The sequence below is a fragment of the Condylura cristata genome, unplaced genomic scaffold (genome assembly GCF_000260355.1).
Source record: "Condylura cristata isolate star-nosed mole 26May11 unplaced genomic scaffold, ConCri1.0 scaffold00004, whole genome shotgun sequence".
NCBI lineage: Eukaryota > Metazoa > Chordata > Mammalia > Eulipotyphla > Talpidae > Condylura > Condylura cristata.
In genome coordinates this window covers 59897331-59918204 of record NW_004567105.1, presented here as the reverse complement: position 1 = coordinate 59918204, position 20874 = coordinate 59897331, and the positions used below count along the sequence as shown (strand labels likewise).

Genomic DNA, 20874 nt, shown 5'->3' with positions numbered 1-20874 from the left:
TCCTAAATCTAGTAATGATATAATATCCAAAATACACAAAGAACTTTGACAATGCAGGTGCAAAAAGAAACCCTCCTGTAATAAATGGGCAGAGAAATTGAACAGACACTTCTCCAAAGTAGATACACGTGGCCAGTGAGCGCACGGAAGGCTGAGGAACACCACCAGCCTCCACAGGAACACAAGGGAACTATGGGAATGAAGCTACACAGCCACTACAAAGGTTGTGATTCTTTTTTTCAAAAGAGAAAACAAGTGTTGGTGAGAATGTGGACAGAGGGAGTAAACTTGCTGGAAAGCCGTTTGGCAGTTCAAGAAGTAAAGTACATCTTTACTGTGTGCCCTAGCGTTTCCAATCCTAGTCTATACCCCAAAGCTTGAAAACTTATGTAATAAGTATCCCCCACAACGTGTACACCCACATGCACAGCAGATTTACACATGAGAGCCAAGTGGAACAGCTCAATGTCCACTCACTCATGAGCCAGTTTTAAAGTGTAGTCTATTCATGCGGGGTGGTTGCGCTCTGCCGGCCAGGCTTGTCCTGGATGGACCCTGGAAACACTAGCAAAAGTAGCAGAAGTAGGGCCCTTCCTGGTGGTACAGCAGGTTAAAGCAGAGCACTATGAAGCTGCCCAAAGCCACTGCAGCATGAGTTCGATTCCCAGCCAGGGAAGTGACCCACATGGCGCAGTAGGCCTCTCCGGTCTTGCCTGCTGCTCCCCTCAGCAGTGTATTTCAGTAACCCACCTATTCTGTCCCCCCTCTCTGATGAATCCTCTCACCCCCACACCTCTGGCCTGTACCCCAGTTCTTGTTTGCATAAATAAATAAATCTTTAAAAAAAAAAAAAAAGGAGAAGTGAAGGACGGGTATCACAAGCTATATCCAAAGTAGAGACATCTATAAAACACTAAACCAGAGGTTGGCAGACTGTAGGAAAGGGTGGGAGAAAGATTAACTACTCATGAGCTTGGGATTTATTTAGGGGTGAAAATATTCTAGAATTAGGTACTGGTGATAGTTCATGACTGTGAATATACTAAAATTGCTGATCTACAAACTTAAATATTTATTTTTGGTGGAGAACTGGAATATAGGCCAGAGCTGCAGGTGTGAAAGGATTTGCCAGAGACAGAGTCAACCTTAAATACTTTTATAGAATATGAATTACATCTTTTAAAAAGGAATCTAGGAGGAAAAATCTTTAAAACTTTACTTATAGTGGAGGGACTTAAAAGAGTCCCGAGGGCCGCCCTAATGGGCAACAGGTTGGGACCCTGCACTGCAAGCTGGTGTCAGCTGCTTCAGTTCCAGCTCATCCCCGGCCCAGAGGTGACCCCTGCGCGGCAGACCTCTCCTGACCTGCCCACTGCTCCCCTCAGCAGTGTGCTTGATCAATCTGCCTGTTCTGCTCCCCACTCTGTCTCTGGTGAAGCCTCTAAGCACCCCTGCACCTCTAGCCTGTACTGCAGTCTCTGTATGAACACATAAATAAATCTTTTAAAAAATATTTGTTTAAAAAAAAGAATTCCTGAGCCGTGGTGTTGGGGGAGGGGGGGAGGTAATGTCCACATGTTAGAAGGGAGTCAGTGTCCTAAAGATAAGCCTCTCCCCCAAATCAAGGAACTTAGTCAAAATCTAGCAGAATTATTCAGATAATTAACACGCCAAACAAACATTAATGGCAATGTCTGTCTTTTATCATACCTTTGAATAGTCAGTCACTTTGGAAATACCTGGATTTGTAAGTTTTTAGAAATTAAATTATGAATCTACCTAATCTTGGTTCCTTGTCTATGGCGGATCTTTAACAATCTTTTTCTTATCAAAGTTTTATATATCGCCCTTGGTGACCCTGAGTCGTCTACATTTCCATCGGAAATCCCTTCCTCAGTGTCCACTCTCCCACACAAGTCCCCCGTGACTGTTCGGCCTTTCCCTCTGCTCTTTGTTCTTTCTCATCTCACCACTCCATCTTTTCAAAACCACCCTTCCACTAATTTCCCACCTCCCTTTCTAGTTTTTCGTTTCACTAATTACATTTAATCTACTTCGTACTTTCTGCATTCTGCTGCTGTCTCTAGCTTCCTGCCGTGTGTGAGGCCCTGAGTCACCCTGGCTGAAGGGGAGACAGAAGTGGCAGGGCTCGGCCTGAAGCTGCAGAGAGGGCTGCCTGGGCCTCCCAGGCCCTGGGGCTAGAGCCAGAGGGTGTGGTCAGGCCTGGTGGGGAGAGCCCTGCACCCAGGGGCCCTCAGGGCCCCTCTGTCCACTCTGCAGCGCAGGAGGGAAGGGCACAGACAGTTCAGTTGCCATGGGGCTGTCTCTGGGGGACTCACCTGCTGCCAGATGTCCCAGCCCTATGTCATAATGCAGCTGGGAATGAACAGCATCGCCTTGCCTGTGACTCCTGCCAGACCTTGGGAAGAAGAGACACCAGGTTAATGAATCATCCAGAAGGGAACGATGAAAGTTCAATTTTGTGTAAGAAACATGACCAGATCTATTAAGCAGGCTAGGGGAGGGTGTGAATTATCCTGAATTCAAGGTCTGGGGATGGAGGGGATGCTGAGGCTGTGGGGATGTGAGGCTTGTGCAGACCCATGGAAAATAAGTATTAAATCATTTATTCATTTCCTGCTACCTCTGATGCCAGACTGACAGGCACTGTATTCTGATTATCATCGAGGATGTTGAAGAAATAATACAATGGGATTCAGAAAAGCCTAAAAAAATAAGACAGGTGGGTAAAATTCCCATGTAGTAAGGAGCTAAACAGCACATTTAAGCCAATGTCGCGAGCGTGTGGAATTGTCTTTTATGGATTCAGAGTTTAAATAATCAGGAGTCAACTCAGTAGAGGCTGACTTCTCCTCCCAGTCGCCAGGGGCTCTGGGTGGGGAGCGACTGGGACATGAACAGTGAGAACTGAGGGCCCCAGGTTGGACAGTAGAAAGAATGTGGGAGCAGCATGCTGGCACACGCTGGGGCTGAGATCCAGCGCTGAGCAGAGAGGACTGGGCCGGTGCTGGGCTGGGGAGCATGGGCGAGCAGCCAGGGCCCAGCACTGTGAGGCCAGATCGACAGACCCATGAGCTCTGGGCAAAGCCTCCCGTGTGGATGCGGCCTCGGGCGTCCCTTGCCCATGCACCCGTGGGCAGTCAGGAGGGCACTGTTGATTCTGGGGCAGTCAGGTGTCCATAGTGGCAGAGGGCAGGCCCTTGGTGTCCTGCTAACGCCCCGCAACTCCCCAAGGTGGGTTGACTGTGGGAGAACCCGGGCCCCTTCGGAAGACCCTGCCGCCGGTGTGTGTCTCCTTGTGCCTAGGTTAAGAAGAAGAAAGTCTTGCCACCAGACAACTCAGGGGCAGCCACGAAGATCCAGGCCTGGTGGCGGGGCACCCTGGTGCGCCGGACGCTGCTGCACGCGGCCCTCAGGGCCTGGGTCATCCAGAGCTGGTGGAGGCTGGTTCTGGACAGGCAGCGGCAGAGGATGCGCAGGGAGGCCCTGATCGCCTACGCGACCCGAGAGAGGGCCGTGGTCAAGCTCCAGTCCTTAGTCCGCATGTGGCGCGTGCACTGGCGGTACTGTCAGGTGCTCGAAGCCATCTACGTCATCCAGTGTCACTGGCTGTGCCACAACTGCCAGACCTGTGCTCTCCTCCGGGGCCACTGTGTCGTCACAGCCACTCACCTGCAGTTCCACATTGAGGTCATTAACCCCTAAGGCTGGGCAAGGAGGAGCACTGAGCCTCCTGTCCTAGTAAAGGTCTAACCTGGTGCGCTGTGCCTCCTGGTCTCCCCGAGAGCTGGAAATTGGGCACCCAGGCGTGCAGCCTGTGGTTCTCCTGGGAAAGGACTCCAGGCAAGTTCTCCTCTGCCCCAAGGACCGTGCTCTGGACGGACAGTGGCCTCGTGCTGCGTCCACGTGTGTGTGTGTCAGAACAGAAGCGGAGGTCCTAGGCCACCCTGCTATGAAGGACCAGCAGCCCCAGTGCCCACCCCAACCCCATTCCTTCTCATCCGGGAGCTGAGAAACAGGCGGGTTCCATCTCCCTGAAACTGAGCACCTCTGTACGTGAGAACTGAGGTCTCTGCCGCCTGGGTCGGGAATTGGCTGGCGCCCAGGAAGCCTCCAGCAAGGTGTCTTTGGCAAGTACCTTGAGAGAATGCCAGCGTTTGGCTTCCCCTTGCAGGATCAGTGACTGCTGCCCAGGGGAAGGACGGGAGGCTGGCCCTAGCCGTGGGAGGGCCTGGCGCGCTAATGAGCATATGGCCACCCTGGGGTCAGTACCAGACCGGAGTCACGTGCTTCAGCCTGCGTCAGAGCTCCTTCCCCTAGAGCAGTGCAAAAACAGGACTCCTGGTGTCACCTCCTCCCCCCATTCTGTCTCCCTCCTTGCGGGGGGAACAGGGGGTTTCATCACAGGTCAAGGTGGTCACACCAGTCTCCTTCAGGGTCACTAGAAAAGGTTTTTGCTCCCGTCCTTCGCCACACAGCCCCACGGTCATGCTAAACCACAGATAGTCAACAGAACTTTCTGCGTGATGACATTTTCTGTGCTCTCAGTAATGAGAAACTAGCCACTCATGTTTGTGGGCACTTGAAATACAGCAAGTGCAAACACAGAGTTGATTTTTTACTGAGTTAAAATTTAAATGAGGCCCTCCCTGGTGGCGCAGTGGGTTAAAGCACAGCACTGAGAAGCTAAAGCCACTTCCGTATGAGTTCGATTCCCGCCTGCCCCGGAGGTGACCACATGGCGTGTCAGACCTCTCCTGACCCGCCCGCTGCTCCCCTCAGCAGTGTACTTCGGTAGATCTGCCTGTTCTGCTCCCCACTCTGTCTCTGGTGAAGCCTCTCGCCGCCCCTGAGCCGCTGGCCTGTATCCCAGTTCTGTGTGCACAAATAAATAAATCTTCAAAAAAAAAAATTTTTAATGATCCTGTGAAAGTCCTGCCTCTCACACCCCACAGTCTTCTCTAAATTTTTCTATATATTAAATGTTGAGAGTGATTAAAAGGAAATAATAAATACTGGGATTACACCACTAAAGTTCATAATTATTAGACAAAAACTAAAGAATATATAGGAGAACTGAACAGATGCATCAATCAAAAGACTTTCCAACGCTGACAGACGCTCAGGATACATTCATACCCATGAGCTGAGAACTGTAACTCTGAAAACTAGAGCTATAAAAGACACTTCCTAATGACTGATAGCTTATATAGAGTTAAAGGATGTCTTAAAATTACTTTAAAGAAAATGAAATATATAGATATACTCCTAACAAATAATGTAGAGTATCTGTATGCTAAACATTACAAAATGATGATGAAAAAAATCTAAGAAGATGTAAGTCAATGGGAAACAGGCCATGTTACACTGTATAACTCAGCAGAATAGTGATGGCAATTCTCCCCAAATTGATACTTTAATACAACTAATATCAAACCTCCAGAAAGCTGTTGTACAGACATAGACAAGTTTATTTTAAAATGTGTTTGGTGGGCCCTCCCTGGTGGCTCAGTTAAAGCACCACATTAGGAAGCTATCACAGCCACTGCAGCATGAGTCTGATCCCCGGCCAAGGAGCTGACCCACACGGCACAGCAGACTTCTTCTGACCTACCCGCTGCTCCCCTCAGCAGTGTATTTCAGTGGATCTGCCTGTTCTGCTCCCCACTCTGTCTCTGATGAATCCTCTCACCCCCTGCATCTCTGGCCTGTACCCCAGTTCTATATGTATAAATAAATAAATCTTTTAATAAAATTTGTATGGAATCAAATCCCTAAATTGCTTAAAGCAAACGAAAGGGATGAATAAATAAGTGGGACCAAGTACACTATCCAGTACTAAGGCTGAGATAGATGTAAGCTGTAGAACAAGAGGATGTGCTGTTGGTTAAGGGATGGCCACATTAATCAATGAAATCGAGAACCCAGAAATAGACATACCTACATAGCTATGCTCAATTAATTGTTTATAAAGGTCCAAAAACAATTAAATGGAGGAAGTATACAGCCTATTCTATAAATGCTTCTGTGACCCTAAGCCAAAAAAAGATAACGAAAAGGACCTGATTGAAACTTCACATCTTATAGAAAAATCAGCTCAAAATGGATCATCAAATTAAGTGGGAAAGCTAGTACAATTACTGTTTTTATTTTTTCCTCTTAGTTTGAAAACAGTAAGAAACTACTCTCAGTAAATTTCAAGTACACAGTTCAGTGTTATTATATTTACCATACTGTGTATTCAATCTCTGAACTTACTCATATAATTGGAGTTGTATCCTTTGACCAAAATGGCCCCATTTTCCACCACCTGGTCTAATGATTTTATTAGATTCCACATATAAGTGTTATCACACAGTATTTGTCTATTTTGTTTAGCATCACGTCCTCCAGGATCATCTACATTGTCATAAACATATTATTCAGCTATCATCTTTGATATGATAGCTAAATAATATTTTATCTGTGTGTGTAGCTATACACAAATATTCTATCTGTGTAGATACCCCAAAGAATCAGTCTCAAAGAGGTCTTAGCACACCCGTGTTCACAAGAGCATTAGTAACAATAACCGAGAGTTGGGAGTAACCCATGGGTTCCTTCATGGATGAATAAACAAAATGTGCATATACAGACGTGCAAGGAAATATTACTAACACTTGCAAAGAAAAAAAGCCCTGACACTTTACAATAATGTTGAAGACATCATGCTGAGTAAATTAAGTCAGTCACAAAAAAAGGACAAATACTGTATGATTCCACTCACATGAGGCATTTGGGGCAATCAAATTCATAGAGACAGAAAGTAGAACTGTGGGAGGAGGGCATGGAGAATTACTTTTACTGAGTACAGTTTCAGTTTTACAAGATGGATACAGTTCTGAAGATGGATGATGATGAATTTGCACAATGTAAATATAAAGCCCCTAAAATATTTTCCCTGAATAATTTAAATGATAAATTTTATATTCTGTCTGCTCACTTACTATTTTTAAAATACTTAAAAAAGTTTTTTTTGAGTGGGAGAAGGATGAGACATATAGCACCATTAAGTGGGGCCTCTACAGTGACCACTTGTAAAGGAGTCTCCATGGAGACCGGGGGCTGGGTCACGCCCCCCCTCACCCATGGCAGGCACTGCTAATCAGTCACAGGCCCTGCTCATCCAGCACCAGACCCTGGCGTCCTTCTCCACGCTGGACCCAGACAACTGCTGCTTTCTCAGCGTTCATTTGTGAGATGCCCAAATTTGCCCACCGTTAGCTCGATGGCTTCTTTGAAGTATGTCTGGAAAGAGAGCTGGGGACACAGGAATGCCAGACCTGATCATTCCTTTATTGGAAAGGGTATGCATTGTTGCACTCTGCAAGCCTGTGAGCCCAAAGAGATTTCAAGTTGAACATTCAGCTGGTTTTCTTTGACGTCATATTGTCCCTGAATGAAGCCACGAGTATGGCAACTATGCCAGCGCCAGTAGACCTGGATGATGCGGACGGCGTGGAGCAACTGGCAGTAGCGGAGTCGGATGCGCCACATACGGACCCAGGACTGCAGTTTGACCACTGCGCGTTCTTGCCGGGCATAGCACTGTAGCGCTTCGCGACGCCGGTTTTCCAGGTTCTCCGCCAGCTTCTGTCTCCACCAGCACTGAATAACACATGCCCTCAGCGCCGCGTGCAGCAGCGTCCTGCGCACCAAAGTGCCCCGCCACCAGGCCTGGATATACACGGCTGCTTGCTCTTCAGCCTCTGTGCTGTTACGTTTGGGACCTTGCCAGAGAGAACAGGGGACACAGGAAAATCATACGTTTCGATCCTAAAGTTCACCATGAAGGGACACTAACATTGTATCAACAATCACCCCTCTTTCTGATGTTCAGGAGAGCCATGGAGGGCAACAACTCAAACCAGGTGACCCAGTAGATGTCCTGCTTCTGCCACTCTGGCTGATGGGCATAGACTCATCCTCTCTCCCTGAGGCTCAGGGCATCCTCTCTCCCTGAGGCTGGTCTGCAAAACAAACCACCTGCACTTGCCATTCACCCAGTCTTACAGACCAGATTGGCCAGTCTCCATCAAGAGCACCATGACACAGAGGTGAGAAAAATACAAGTTTTGCCTGGACTTGACCACCCACCTGGCATCCAGGTCTCTTTCCTTCAGACCCCTCCCATCTTCTGGGGAGGCGGAGGGTTGCCAGGCTCAGGTAACTATGAGAAATGCACCACCCTGCCAGAAAGCCTGGGTGAATCTGACTCTCTCTTTTCCACCATTAAATGCCCAGGACTTGGAGTGGATCGTCATCTCCCCCCAGGTCTGCATGCTACGAAATTACCCATGGTTAGGGGCTGGGTGGTCCCATTGCCCTCAGGTCTGTTCTCCAGCCACAGCTCTGGCCAGAGGAGTGGAGGAGAGAGAGCTGTGATGTCATAAGGGCACCTGTGACTCGGGATGGCTCACCAATAGTTGAGTTTCTTCTAAGGGGCACCTAAGAAGACCTATTTCGCCTAACGCCCCAAATACTGATCCATTGACACAAAAGTGTATAATGATACACATTAAAACCTGACTGTTGTTCATTGAGTGGGGTGGGGGGTGGGAGGGGAAGAGAAGGATGCGGTAAGGCTGTGGGTGGGGCATCAGTGAGAGGGGGAGGAGAAGACTGGAGGAGGTGGGAGAATAGGAGAACGGGTGGGGTATGACGCACGGGACAGTGAAGCTGCAGGAAGCGTCTGAAGATAGTGTTAGCAGCCCCCGGGAGACTCTCCCATTAGTCTGGCCCCAGAGTCTTGCCACTAGTCACCACATCCCACTGCCCGTGGTAATAGCAATGGGGTCACGATATTCACCCCACTTCTCAGGGAGGAAACTGAGGTGCAGACCTCACACGGCTTACCCAGGTCTCAAAACCGAGAAGGTGTGGTGTCAACCTTCACCCCAGTGCTGCTGGCTCTGGCCTGCCCTGAACCTCCGCATCAGCACCCCATGCTTCTTCAGCGCTGCTGTTTCTCATGGTTCCTAGATAAAGGTCTAAGAAGACTCCATCCTGACCCTAAAACGCAGCTAAGTGAGCGAAGCCAGGCCCCAAAGAGGACCTGCTCGTGAGCGCACGTACGTGCTGCAGAGAGGACAGCCATCACCGCTGGGCACAGCATGAGTCTGCACCTGTGGCTGAGGACTGCATGTGAGCATTGTGGGGTGTTGAGTATTTTGATTATCCAGGTGGTCACACAGCTAGGTAAACTTGTCCAGCAAAAGCAATGAAATGTATACCTAAAATGGATGTATGTTACATGCATGCAAATTACACCTCAAAGTTGATTTAGATACCTATAGCTCTGCTGGTTGAAATGCAGAGAGCTTGTACGAGGATCTGAGTGTGGTCGGGGCTGACTGATATCGACCAGCCAAGTCATTTTATCTGCCTCACCAGTTAGTGCCTGTTCTGTTTCGGATGTTCCCCGAACATGTGTTAACATGCAGTACAGAGATTTTCCCTCTTTGGTCACACTCCCATATGTCTATCTACCTGCCCAAACTTCTCTGTCCTCAGCTTTCCAGGCTTTGTATTTCTAGGAATTGACCATAAGCCATTCACCACTGCTACAAAGTTTGTGTATATTCTCTCAGGCCAGTTCTTTCTCCATACTAAGTGAGGGCACAGCTTGAAACTGCTCTTTGGAAGGACTTTTCCTCACCACCACCTTTCAAGATGGCCCTTGAGTGAGGTCATAGCTCAGCCGCTGTCTATTTGGGGGTGGCATGCATATACCAAGTTTCACAATCTGCAAATCAGGCTCAGGCATTTTTCTCTTATGTCAACTGGTCCCAAGGGTATGAGCTGAGATGGCATGGGGTACAGTGGCGGGCATTATTTGAGAGCCTGGGCTACCAGCCCTCACTGCTTGTTTGTTCTGTCACTTTCCTGTTGTCTGTCCCCACTGCGATCAGTCAACCTAGAAAGGAGTTCGGGGAGATCTGGGAATTTAAGATTTAGAGGGGTCTCAGCCCAAATGACCCCACCTATGTGTCAGGGTTTCATGTTTTCACCTGCCCCAAACTTGGCAAAGCACTACCTGAGTGGAGAGTTCAACCTTCTTAAGAGGTAGGCCGCTCTGATGACTCCACCCTGGATTCGGCTCTCAGCTTTCCCTGCCCTGCTGCTGAAGGCGAGAGTTCCTGTATGTGCTGCAGGGGACCTTCTGGCTTTTACATTTGGCTTTTAATTGTTGATACTTGCTCTCTATCTTTTGTTATCTTTCCCACCACTTCAAAGGAGCCTCCACTCCTTCCTCCCCACTTTTATTTTTTAAATATATTACATCCTCCTTCGTTTTTGTACAATGTATGATTTCCTTGTGAAACTCCCACCGCCAGTTCACCCATGCACCGTCACCTCAGTCCCTTGTGCTCTTCCCACACCCGTCCTGGTCCTTCTCCCTCCTGCCCCCTACAGAATGCCTCTGCTCTGTAGTCAACCACCCAATCTTTGAGTTAATGCCCCCCACACTTGTCAAACACCTGCATGTCACATGAGCTGGTATGATCACAGTTCACCATCTGTAGATATCATTTCAAAGCCACTTTTCACCCTGGGCTCTCTTGTCCTCTGCTTGTTGTCGGTATTGGGGGTCCTCATGGTGGGCAATGAAGCAGTGAATGAACCTCAAAACCCCATTTTATTGTTTTCTTTTTCAGACAATCCTCGGCTTCAACATTTGCAGTCTGAGTTCTCCATGAAAGGAGACAAAGTTTATTGTTGAGGGTGTTTATTAAGGAATGTCTTTAGATCTCTACGTATGGGAGGAAAGGGCAGCAGGCAGGAATGGGAGTGGGAAGAGATGATGTTATGTTGGCTGACAGCCTCTAAGGGCATCACAGGAAGCGCTGATGCTGACAAGACCCAGCACAACTGCCCCGCACTAAGCTCGAATGGCTGGTCCAGGTCTTTCTATGTCCATCTGGCTCAGTCATTGTGGGAAGTTTGACCTTGATCTGCGCTGAAGTAGGACTGCGGTGGCTGGCAGCTGCTCTGCGCATTCCCAGTAGCTGAGGCAACAAGCCCATCTCCAGAGTCTCCTTAATCATTCGAGACTTAAAAAATAAACATATCCCAAAGGAATATTACTCAGCAACCAAAAAAAAAAAAAACATGTCTTTTGCAGCAACATGGGTGAAGCTGGAAAAGATCATGCTTGGTGAAATAAGCCAGAAAGAAAAGGAAAAATACCGGATGGTTTCTCTCATAGCAGGAATATAACAGAACAGGTGAGAAATGATAATGATAATGATGAACAGCTATAGCAGAGACAGTTTGTGGGAGTGGAGTGGGGAATGGGATCAAAAATAGTGGGGGAGGGAAATGCACTGGACCATGGTGATGGCAAATGGGTGATTTGGTGATGGGAAGCACAAGGGGATTGCAACTGAGATAGAAAAATGCACAAAAATATGTAAAAATAGGCCCTCCCTGGTGGCGCAGCGGGTTAAAGCACAGCACTGAGAATCTAAAACCGCTTCCACATGAGTTCAATTCCCGCCTGCCCCGGAGGTGACCACATGGTGTGGCAGACTTCTCCTGACCTGCCCGCTGCTCCGCTCAGCAGTGTACTTTGTAGATCTGCCTGTTCTGCTCCCCACTCTGTCTCTGGTGAAGCCTCTCACTGCCCCTGAGACTCTGGCCTGCACCCCAGTTCTGTATGCACAAATAAATAAATCTTTTTTAAAAATATATATATATGTAAAAATAAGCTAATATAATTGTAAAAAAATAAAAATAAAAAGGTTCAGGAATAAAATAAATAAATAAATAAACATATCCCTTATTTAGTACAAGTCCTGTGAATGTGGACTGAAGGGAAGACCTGAGCCTGTGTTTCAACATTTTGATCTAATTTCCATGAGCATTTTCTGAGTTTTCCTTTTCTTGAGGCTCTGAGTTTTGAGCTGAAAACCGCAAAGTAGATTTTAGCCAGTGACTGATCGTTTTCTTCTGAGATGGTTTGTCTCTCTCTTTTTTTAACTTGAAAATCTAGCTTGTTTTTGTCCTTTCCTTCATTTTCTTGCATTCTCTTCCTGAACAATTTAATTTGAAAACTATTAGCCTGGGCAGAGCAACATAAGACACCTTGACGGAAACGGAGCTCATGGCACAGAGGGGGCTGTGGACCCTAAGAAGGTGAGGAGGCATTGGCACAGGGGGGCTGCCCAGCGCGGAGCCCAGGAGGGTGAGGAGGGAGGCCAAGAGTGAGCATCGAAGGCCACGGCCGGAAAGGGTATCGGGCCTCCACAGTGGTTCAGGGAGTCAGGACAATCACAGTGGGGGTGGTATTCACACAGAGGGTGCCGACATTTCAGGTGTGGGAACCTGGAACCAGAGCTAAATGAAGAGTTTGGGAAACTGGGGGTCAAGAGAGAGGAAATGACATCTATGACTGTACAGCCACGAGTGGGGAGCCAGGGATCTGACCTAGGTCAGTCTGATTCCAAAGACACTGGATGCAAAAAGAGAGGCAAGGAGCGAAGACAGAAATGCCATGAGTAGGAGAGAGACTGGGGCAGGAGAGACCAGAGGACAGACACAGCGCACATCCAGCCGGAACGGCAGCTGGAACCCCCACTCCAGGGCAGCGTCTCAGAACCTCTGTGGGCTGAGGCACCTGCTCACCAAGGCAGAACGGCCGGAGCATAGGGCTTCTTGGTAAAAAAATGACCCAAGTGTCCAGGCCCTTTCCTCTCTGTAGGGAACCACGAGCCAGCAATGCCCAGATGCGCTGGACAGCCTGAGCATGATCTCTTCATTGGTTTTTGTCACCACTGAGACCCTAATCCCACCCAGATGGCAACTTTCCCCAGGACAGGACTGTCCGAAGTCCCAGCTTTGCCTTGACCAGGCCAGTGGAGACTGGACCTGCAGGGAGGGTAAGGGAGACAAAGCTAGTGCCTCAGCTCCAGGGGCCTGACAGCCTGGGGCCTGACACTCCTTAAAGGGTTTGGCTGGCACCAGGGTGCCTCTGCCTGTTCCCACACTGATGGAAAACCCCCACCCCCCACCCCCCGCCACCCCAACACGCACACACACCTACCAGGTGTGCAGAATGAGTCCCAGCTTCTGTTTCGGTCTGGAGGTCAGGGATTACAGTTTGAGGTGGGGCTGACAACTGGGGTTTTGTATTCTAACAAGTTCCAGTTTGAGTCTCAGTTCTGACTTGGGGACCAAATATGGTGAGACAGCCCCCAGCTCACAGGCAAGGAGGACCACAACGTGGGTGGGTGGAGCCTCTCCACCATCAGGGTGGGGTAATTGGCCCTCAGCAACTAGCCCCAGAGGGCTGAATTCCTGGTAAATGTGCTGCCATTGCCATCACCCTCCCCCAGAGCCCCCAAGTCTCCACCCCACACAACCTTAGGGCGAGGCATCACGTACACAGATCAAACATGAACACATCGGGTTGACTCACGTAGCAGACCTGTACACAAAACCTTCCCAACTCTCGCAGTGTTTGCTAACCAATCGCAGTCTGTTCCATCAGGAAAAGAACTGACTCCTGCATATCCCCAGACATCCCCTGCATCTATGTGAAGTCCATCTGCCACCATTGGCCCTGACCTCCTGGAGCTCACCAACAGGGAGACAGGAAAGACCACATCATTGCTTTATTGGGAGGGGAATACACTCGGACACAATGCAAGGCCCTGAGCCCAGCAGGATCTCTAACTCGAGATGCAGCTGGTCGGCTGTGACTCTGTACTGGCCCTTGATGAAGCCCCGGGAGGCACAGGAGTGGCACCTCCAGTAGGCCTGGATGATGCGGGCGGCGTTGAGCAAGCGGCAATAGCGCCTGCGGATGCGCCACATGCGGACCCAGGCCTGCAGCCTGACGGCCGCCCACTCCTTCCGTGTAAAGGTCTCCAGCGCCGTCCGCCGCCTCTTCTCCAGCTGCTCCACCAGCTTCTCCCTCCACCAGCTCTGGATGACCCAGGCACAGAGGGCCGCGTGCAGCAGCGCCCTGCGCACCAGGGTGCCCCGCCACCAGGCCTGGATCCTTACAACATCTGTGTTTCCGCGAGGAGGGTTCTTTGGGATCTTGTAAGAAAAAAGGGGATATTCAGAGAATGTTTCCACACCCTTTAGCCCCAGAGTATGCCAGGAAGGGCCCCTAATTCCCTATCAATAATCACCCCTTTCTGCGACCCTCAATCGTCAGACACAGGCTGGAACCGGAATACCAAGTCGGCGTCCTGCCTCAGCACATCCCGGGAACTGTCCATGTACACATCAGGCTGACCTCTGAATGTCAGCACCCCCATCTGTGAAATGGCTGTGCATCTGCCCCGGGTCCCCGATTCTATGTGGATCAAGTTGTCAGCCGATGGCAAGAACCCCATGATCTGTGGGTAAAAGTCTTACTTACCGTGTCCCGTCTGAGCCTGTCCCCCTAACCAGGGTCCCATGAACCTTCATACCCCTGCCCAACCCAACCCAGCCCCTGCTGGAGAAGCTGCACCCTTTGCTAGTACTGTCTTTTCATCCTTGACACCAGCTCCGACCCCAGTCGGCTCTCGCCACAGTCTGACGTTGCCCCCATCTCCATACATTTCTCTCATTTCTCTCCCTTCTTCACTTCACTTGACTTTCACACTTAAAATCTTCATCATTAGCAAACATTTGTGCACAGACTCTCACACGCACAATATCAAGTCTAACTTTCTGCATCTCAGCCATTCCATTCCACCACACGGCCACATCCCAGCCCAGCCCTGTGTGTTCTGGAGGTCACACTGTTAAGGGGAAGGATGCCCTAAAGGAACTCTGTATGGTTTTGTGAACTCCACCCTACTCCAGCTTTCTGGACTCCACCCCCTTCTCCAGTGGTTGGAAACTACAACTCCCAGCAGCACCAAGGAGAGAACGGCGATGCCCCAAGGGCGGAGCTAAGCAGGCATTCTGGGACATTGGGGGATAAATAGAGAGCAGTTTTCCAACTGTTGTTCTAGAGAGATAACACTCTCTCTCTGGAGCAATGGGTCTCCGTGTGACTGGGGGCTAGCCTTAGTTCTGTTATTAGAGCTCAAAGTTAGAAGAGCTGGTAAGATATATCAGTTACCTTGTATCGTATCTCTTTCTCTCTTTCCCTGGTTTGTTCCTTTTCCTTTCCCCTCTTTTGTAAATAAACCCATTACCCTTGTGTGTGCCTGCAGAACAATTAAATTTTAAGCACGCGGGTGAGTACCCACAGACAGGCAGTCCATTTTCACTCTGGGCTACCCTGTAACAACACGTCTCTGGGTCTCTTAGTGAAATAATTCACTCCCTTCGTGTCAGTCAGAATCATAGATTTAGCTTGAAAATTAGAGAAGAGGACCGAAAAGGGTAAGTTTACTCCTGGTCTAGCTCTGGGTCACACAAAAGACACTAATCACCAGCACTAGAACACCAAGTCAAGAGACATCCAAGTCAGGCTCCTCCTACCTCAGTCTCCACTGAGACTAACGATGACTGAGATAAATCAGTCAGTTCCGTTTCCTGCTGAAGCTCATCTTTAGTCTGTTCTTCAGTATTTTCAGGCTGGTCCGTCTCCTGCAATCAATTAGGAGAAAGGCTAACCAGTGGCTAACCAAAGGCTAATCAGAATCCCATACATCCCCTATTTCTGGGGCTTTCCAGAGTCTTCACATGTCAAGGGGATTTCTTCATCCTGACAAATCTATGGAACATCCCTACAAAGCCTGGTATGTTCCATCTCTCCTACCATTGGTCCCACATGGATTGGGTGTAGATGGATCAAATCCCCTCCGATCTGTGTCTCTCCAGCTATGGCATGAGTAGAAAGAGACAACCGAGACCTATGATGTCATAAGGGCCGCTATGACTCAGGCACCAGAATGGCTCCCAAGAGTTAAACCTCCTTCAAGGAAAAGACAGAGGTACTGGCCTTTCTTTCCTGTTGGAAATTATCCAAGTTCTGGCTACGAACCAAGACACTGGAACTGCTAACTCATTGACATAAAGGTGGACAAAGTTATCAGTCATTGGACATATCCCCAACTACTAAAATCAGGAATGGATTTAATGGTTTATTATGCTTTCATACTATAGAACATGATATAACTGTTTAAAAAGTAGTTAATTTGGGCACAGCAGACCCCCCTCTCCTGTCTCACCTGCTGCTTCTCTTAGCAGTGTATTTCAATAAATCTACCTTTTCTATTGTCCAAATAAAAATAATTAATTTTATGAGGAAGCAGATAAAAGATGTATTTATAAGTGAAAATTTAAAGATCATTATAGTCCCATGTATGTAAGTAAAACTATCTAAGATACATATTTTTATATGGTATGAATGCACATGCAAGCAGAAAAAGATACAGACACCAAACATTTCTTTTTATTACCAGCGATTCCCTTATTGCTCCATCAATAAATTGCTGCATCAGATAAAATTCAAAATCCTTACATTAAAAAAAAAACCTCTCAGCTGATTCAGTAAAGTACCACACCCTACTAAAAGTCATATATGACAAGCCCACAGCTAGTGTCATCTTCAATAGTGAAAAACTCGAAACTTTTTCCCTAAGATGGGGGACGAGAAAAGGATGCCCACTCTCACTACCCCTGTTCCAACATGTACTGCATGAGAAAAAGCTAAAAGACGTCCAAAATGGTTATGAAAAAGTAAAATCATCTCTGCTGGCCGGTAATATTGTCACCGGCACAGGGAGCAGGCCCAGGACCCCTCAGACCCACCCAACCTCCCCCACAAACAGGCAGAGAAGCTAACAGCGTGCCAGCCGCTGTCCACGCCTCACCCAGCAGGAGTGAAGACTGAAAAGAGGCCTCCAGACACTGGTGAGGGCAGACAAGAAGTCGGTGTTGACGGATTCGTGAAAACACAAGGAAAAGAGTGCTCCCGAGAGGCCTCTCTGGGCTTGAGACCAGGAGGGGCTGGGGCTCCGGGGGTCTAGGTTGTGGGACCGTAGTTTGAGAACACGGAAATTAAACTTCACTGGCTGAGAGCAAGGCGAGGGGCCCAGGATGTAATTGTTACCGGTGGGTGCCCATCAGCTGCCACTCGCTGGGTGTTAGGTGCAGCTGACAACTTCCAGGGTACCCCTGCAGGAGGCTGTGTGCCCACAGCTCCCTTTTGGTGGGCCTGGCCTCAGGTCTGCTGTGACTGCCGCGTCCCTTCCTCCCCCAAGCCTCTAGCCCAGCACTTTCCAGCAGCCAGAGCTGGGTTTCTTCCTGTGGACTTGGTGCTTACACTTTTCTGCTCTGTCTTCTCCCAGCTTTTCATTGCACATAAAGAAAACGCCATGACCCCAGTACCGCCCAAACGGTCCCTGCTGACATCTCCAGCTCCCCCCAGCTTCCCATCATGTGCGCACCTGCTTCTCTTGCCTTGAGGCCTGCACACAGGTTACCCCAGGGGCTGGAAGTCTCTTCCCGAGACCTCCCATTGCTTAGGCCTCGGCCACTGTCGCTTCTCCAGGCTATTATCTTACTCTGCTTTGTCTCTGTAACACCAATCATACGAATTTCTGTAATGTCTCTTTATGGATCTGCCCTCTAGAGTATGTACTTCAATGTAGGTTACCCCATGACCCAGAACATGGGGCATGACAGGACTAAGTTTGTTGAACACATGCTACATGGGGAGGGGGTAGTTTCTCAAGAGAAATGGACGCTCCATTTCATAGGACAGGTAATATCACCATTCCTGTGGAGTGTCCTCACCCGTGACACTGACCCCAGAGGTCAGAGGGTCTAGGCCAACGCTACAGAAAGATGATGCTCAGGGCTCCATTCTGAGGAGGGGGATTGCCAGCCACATTGCCTTCACTTCTCTGATGCGCATTCCCCCTTTTGGAGTTAGAGTTGATGTATTACTCTCCCCTGGGGGAGTAATACAAGGGAGTTGTTTCGTTCCATTTTGGGGGGACAGTGCTTAGGCCTTACCTGGACCCATTATTGGGGGAGGGGGAAGAGTGGACACCAGCCACTCACTGGATGTACCAGCCTCCTAAAGTGGCTAGAAAAGTGGAGTCTCATCATTCCATCCTTAACTATGACCAAATTGCCTTCTAGCAATATCCTCCCCTACACAGCTGCAGACCAGCTCTGACCGGTGGGAAGTGATGCTCTGGACCAAGCAGCAGGGCATACGGGACACTGCAGAAACGTCTCTAGTTTCCACACCTTTAGCAGCATGGTTGGAGTGCTTCCCATCAAGTGGTGGAACCCCTTTTCCCTTGAATCTGGGCTAGCGTGGGAATGACTTTAGCCAACAGAATGTGGCAGAAGTGCCAGATCCAAGCCTAGGCCTCTATGAGGTGCCAGTTTCCTAGCTGAGGTCTTAGACTGGCCTACTGCCCATCAAAATAGCAGACATTAGCCAAGATCAACTGTTTCCAACCCAAGGCTGACAGCAAAGCATGAAAAATCTCAGCTGAGACCAGATCAATCTTTGTCCAAGCAGTAACTGCTCTAAGTCAGAGTTTAGGAAAGTCTGTTACCCAGCAACAGCTAACTGACGCAGAGGTGTGGAGAACACCTGCTCCACTTTCAGAAGCTAGGTGGGAGGCACAGCCTCATGAAATTGTCAGGTTTTGGTCACAGAAAAAGGGAAAGTAGCTGAAAGCACCAGGTTTGTTAACAGCAGCAGCTGCTCAAAAACTACATGGACTAAAGCCCAGAAATAAACCCTCCACATATGATCAAATGATTTTCAACAAGGGAGCCTCGACCCTCAGTGAAAAAAAGGACAGTCTCTTCAGCAAATGGTGCTAGCAAAATGAGATAGACACACACAGAGAGAATGAAACCAGACCCCTGGGCCTCCCTGGTGGGGCTTTATGAAGCTATCAGCAGCCACTGCGGCACAACTTTGATCCCCAGCTAGGGAGGTGACCCACATGGCGTAGCAGACAGCTCTTGTCCTGCCCACTGCTCCCTCAGCAGTGTATTATCAGTTGATCCACCTGTTCTGCTCCCCACTCTGTCTCTGGTGAATCCTCTTACTGCCTACACCCCAGTTCTCATATGCATAAATAAATCAAAAAAGAAATAAAAAAGAAAGAAAACAGATCCCTATCTTACACCACACACAAAAGTGAACTTAAAATAGATCAAAAACTCAAGTCTAAGACCCAAAACTCTGTAACTCTTAGAAAAAATAAAGACTTCATGACACTGGATTTGGCAATACTTCGAAGACACCAAAGGCACAAGCAGTGAAAGAAAAGATGGACAAACAGGACTTCATAAAAATTTTAGATTTTTGTGAATCAAGACAATATTAGCAAAGTAAAACGGCAACCCGCAGAGCGGGAAAAATATTGACAAACCCCAGTATCTTAAAAAAGATGAGTTAAGTATAGACAACTTCCAAAACTTAACAAAAATTAGGTCTGAGTCAAAAGTGGGCAAAGGAATATAGATATTTCTCCAAAGCAGATCTACAAGAGAACAAAAACCCATGAAAAGATGCTCAACATCGCTAACCATTAGGGAAATGAAAATCAAAATCACACTGAAATAGCACCTCACACCCATGGGATGATCACTACTGAAAAGATAAATAAGGGAAAGTGAAATGACAAGTATTGGTGAGGGTGCGGCTGTGGCTGTGAAGAAATTGGGATTCTGGTGCGCTATGCAAAATGGGGCAAACACTATGCAAAACAGCAGCTCTTAAAAAACTTAAAAATAGAACTAATCAGGATCCAGCAGTTCCACTCGTGAGCGTGCGTATACATATCCAAAAGAACTGAAAGCACATTTATGTTTTTAACAAAATTGTTCAAAAGTCAGGAGATAGAATCAACCCAAGTGTCCACTGACCACTGAGTGGCCAGACAAAATGTGAGACAGACAGGGAGGTACACTGGAATATCCCTCAGCCCTCAAAAGAACACTGTTACAGGCTGCATGGATGAATCGGGCACAGGGTGCTAAGTAAAGTAAGCCAGCGATAACACTACGCGTGATTCCATTTGTGTAAGTCATCTGAGGTAGCCACGTCCATAGAAACACAGTAGACTGGCAGTTAGCAGAGGTTAGGGGACAGCGAAGTGGGTAGCTGTTTAATGATTACAGAGCATCAGTTTTGAAAGATGAAAAGATACTGTAGCTCCATTGTACAACAGGAATATACTTACACCACTAAACTGTGTATTTAAGAAGTTATACTTTTTGGGTTTTATTTAATTAAAAGCCCCATGACACAGCTGACCAAGGCTGAGAATAGAAGCCACAGGAGAAACCGTTTTCAGTTTCAGCTCCAAGGGCACAGGCACACGTTTTTAATTTTAATTTCCCTCTGGGAATGTGCAAATAGGCAAGGGGTTTGTGTCCTAAGGGGCATTTCAGCTTTGCTTGCAGTTATTTAGGGGGTAGGGTTAAGTTACTGATGAGCTTAATTTGATGCAGGACACAGAGAGTAAATGCTATCAACATCCTGATTGATTTTCAGGGGCTCAATCTAAACGTGACCCCCCTGGTCCCAAGATGAAGGCAGGGGCAGCTCTGTGAGGAAGAAGCCCCATGTGCCTGGAAGCAGGAGGGGAGCCTGGCGGCTTCCTGCCCAGAACAACCCACACTGCCCCTGGAGAGCCAGCGGGGGCAAGGGGACGGCTGAGAGCAACGTCCTTAACATTTCCTCTCACTTCCATGGCCGTAACTGCCATCTCCACCTTCTCTTTGGCATCACCCCAGAGCAGGAGTGAATCATCCAGTTGGTAAAATCAGGAAATGAACATTCCTTGGACATGTTTAACTGGCAGTCACTGCTGTGACAGATTGTGTGGCCTGTCACTTGAACCAAAGGTAGCGCTACTCCCAACTCAGCCTTGTCCC

General features: G+C 48.4%; 3 protein-coding genes across 3 annotated transcripts; 1 reads left to right on the top strand and 2 right to left on the bottom strand.

Moving 5' to 3' along the window:
- The first annotated feature begins 2466 nt into the window (after window positions 1–2466).
- Window positions 2467–3726, top strand: LOC101635212 (IQ domain-containing protein F2-like). Its single transcript, XM_004676578.1, has 3 exons — window positions 2467–2484; window positions 2657–2743; window positions 3328–3726. Exons 1-3 carry the CDS (start codon window positions 2467–2469, stop codon window positions 3724–3726), a joined length of 504 nt encoding a protein of 167 aa, XP_004676635.1.
- A 3621-nt stretch (window positions 3727–7347) lies between these two features.
- IQCF5 (IQ motif containing F5) lies at window positions 7348–8359 on the bottom strand. Its single transcript, XM_004676577.1, has 2 exons — window positions 8356–8359; window positions 7348–7790 (listed from the first exon to the last, which is right to left on the bottom strand). The coding sequence occupies exons 1-2, from the start codon at window positions 8357–8359 to the stop codon at window positions 7348–7350; spliced, it is 447 nt and encodes a 148-aa protein (XP_004676634.1).
- Window positions 8360–13668: 5309 nt separating this feature from the next.
- Window positions 13669–14291, bottom strand: IQCF1 (IQ motif containing F1). The gene is made up of 2 exons (XM_004676576.1): window positions 14250–14291; window positions 13669–14106 (listed from the first exon to the last, which is right to left on the bottom strand). Exons 1-2 carry the CDS (start codon window positions 14289–14291, stop codon window positions 13669–13671), a joined length of 480 nt encoding a protein of 159 aa, XP_004676633.1.
- Window positions 14292–20874: the final 6583 nt, after the last annotated feature.

Coding starts and splice junctions, on each gene's coding strand:
- LOC101635212 (XM_004676578.1), top strand. Junction 2,744..3,327: donor AGCCTAAAAAAATAAGACAG/GTGGGTAAAATT, acceptor CCTTGTGCCTAG/GTTAAGAAGAAGAAAGTCTT.
- IQCF1 (XM_004676576.1), bottom strand. CDS start 14,291: ATGGACAGTTCCCGGGATGTGCTGAGGCAGGACGCCGACTTG. Junction 14,107..14,249: donor TGAGGCAGGACGCCGACTTG/GTATTCCGGTTC, acceptor TTTTCTTACAAG/ATCCCAAAGAACCCTCCTCG.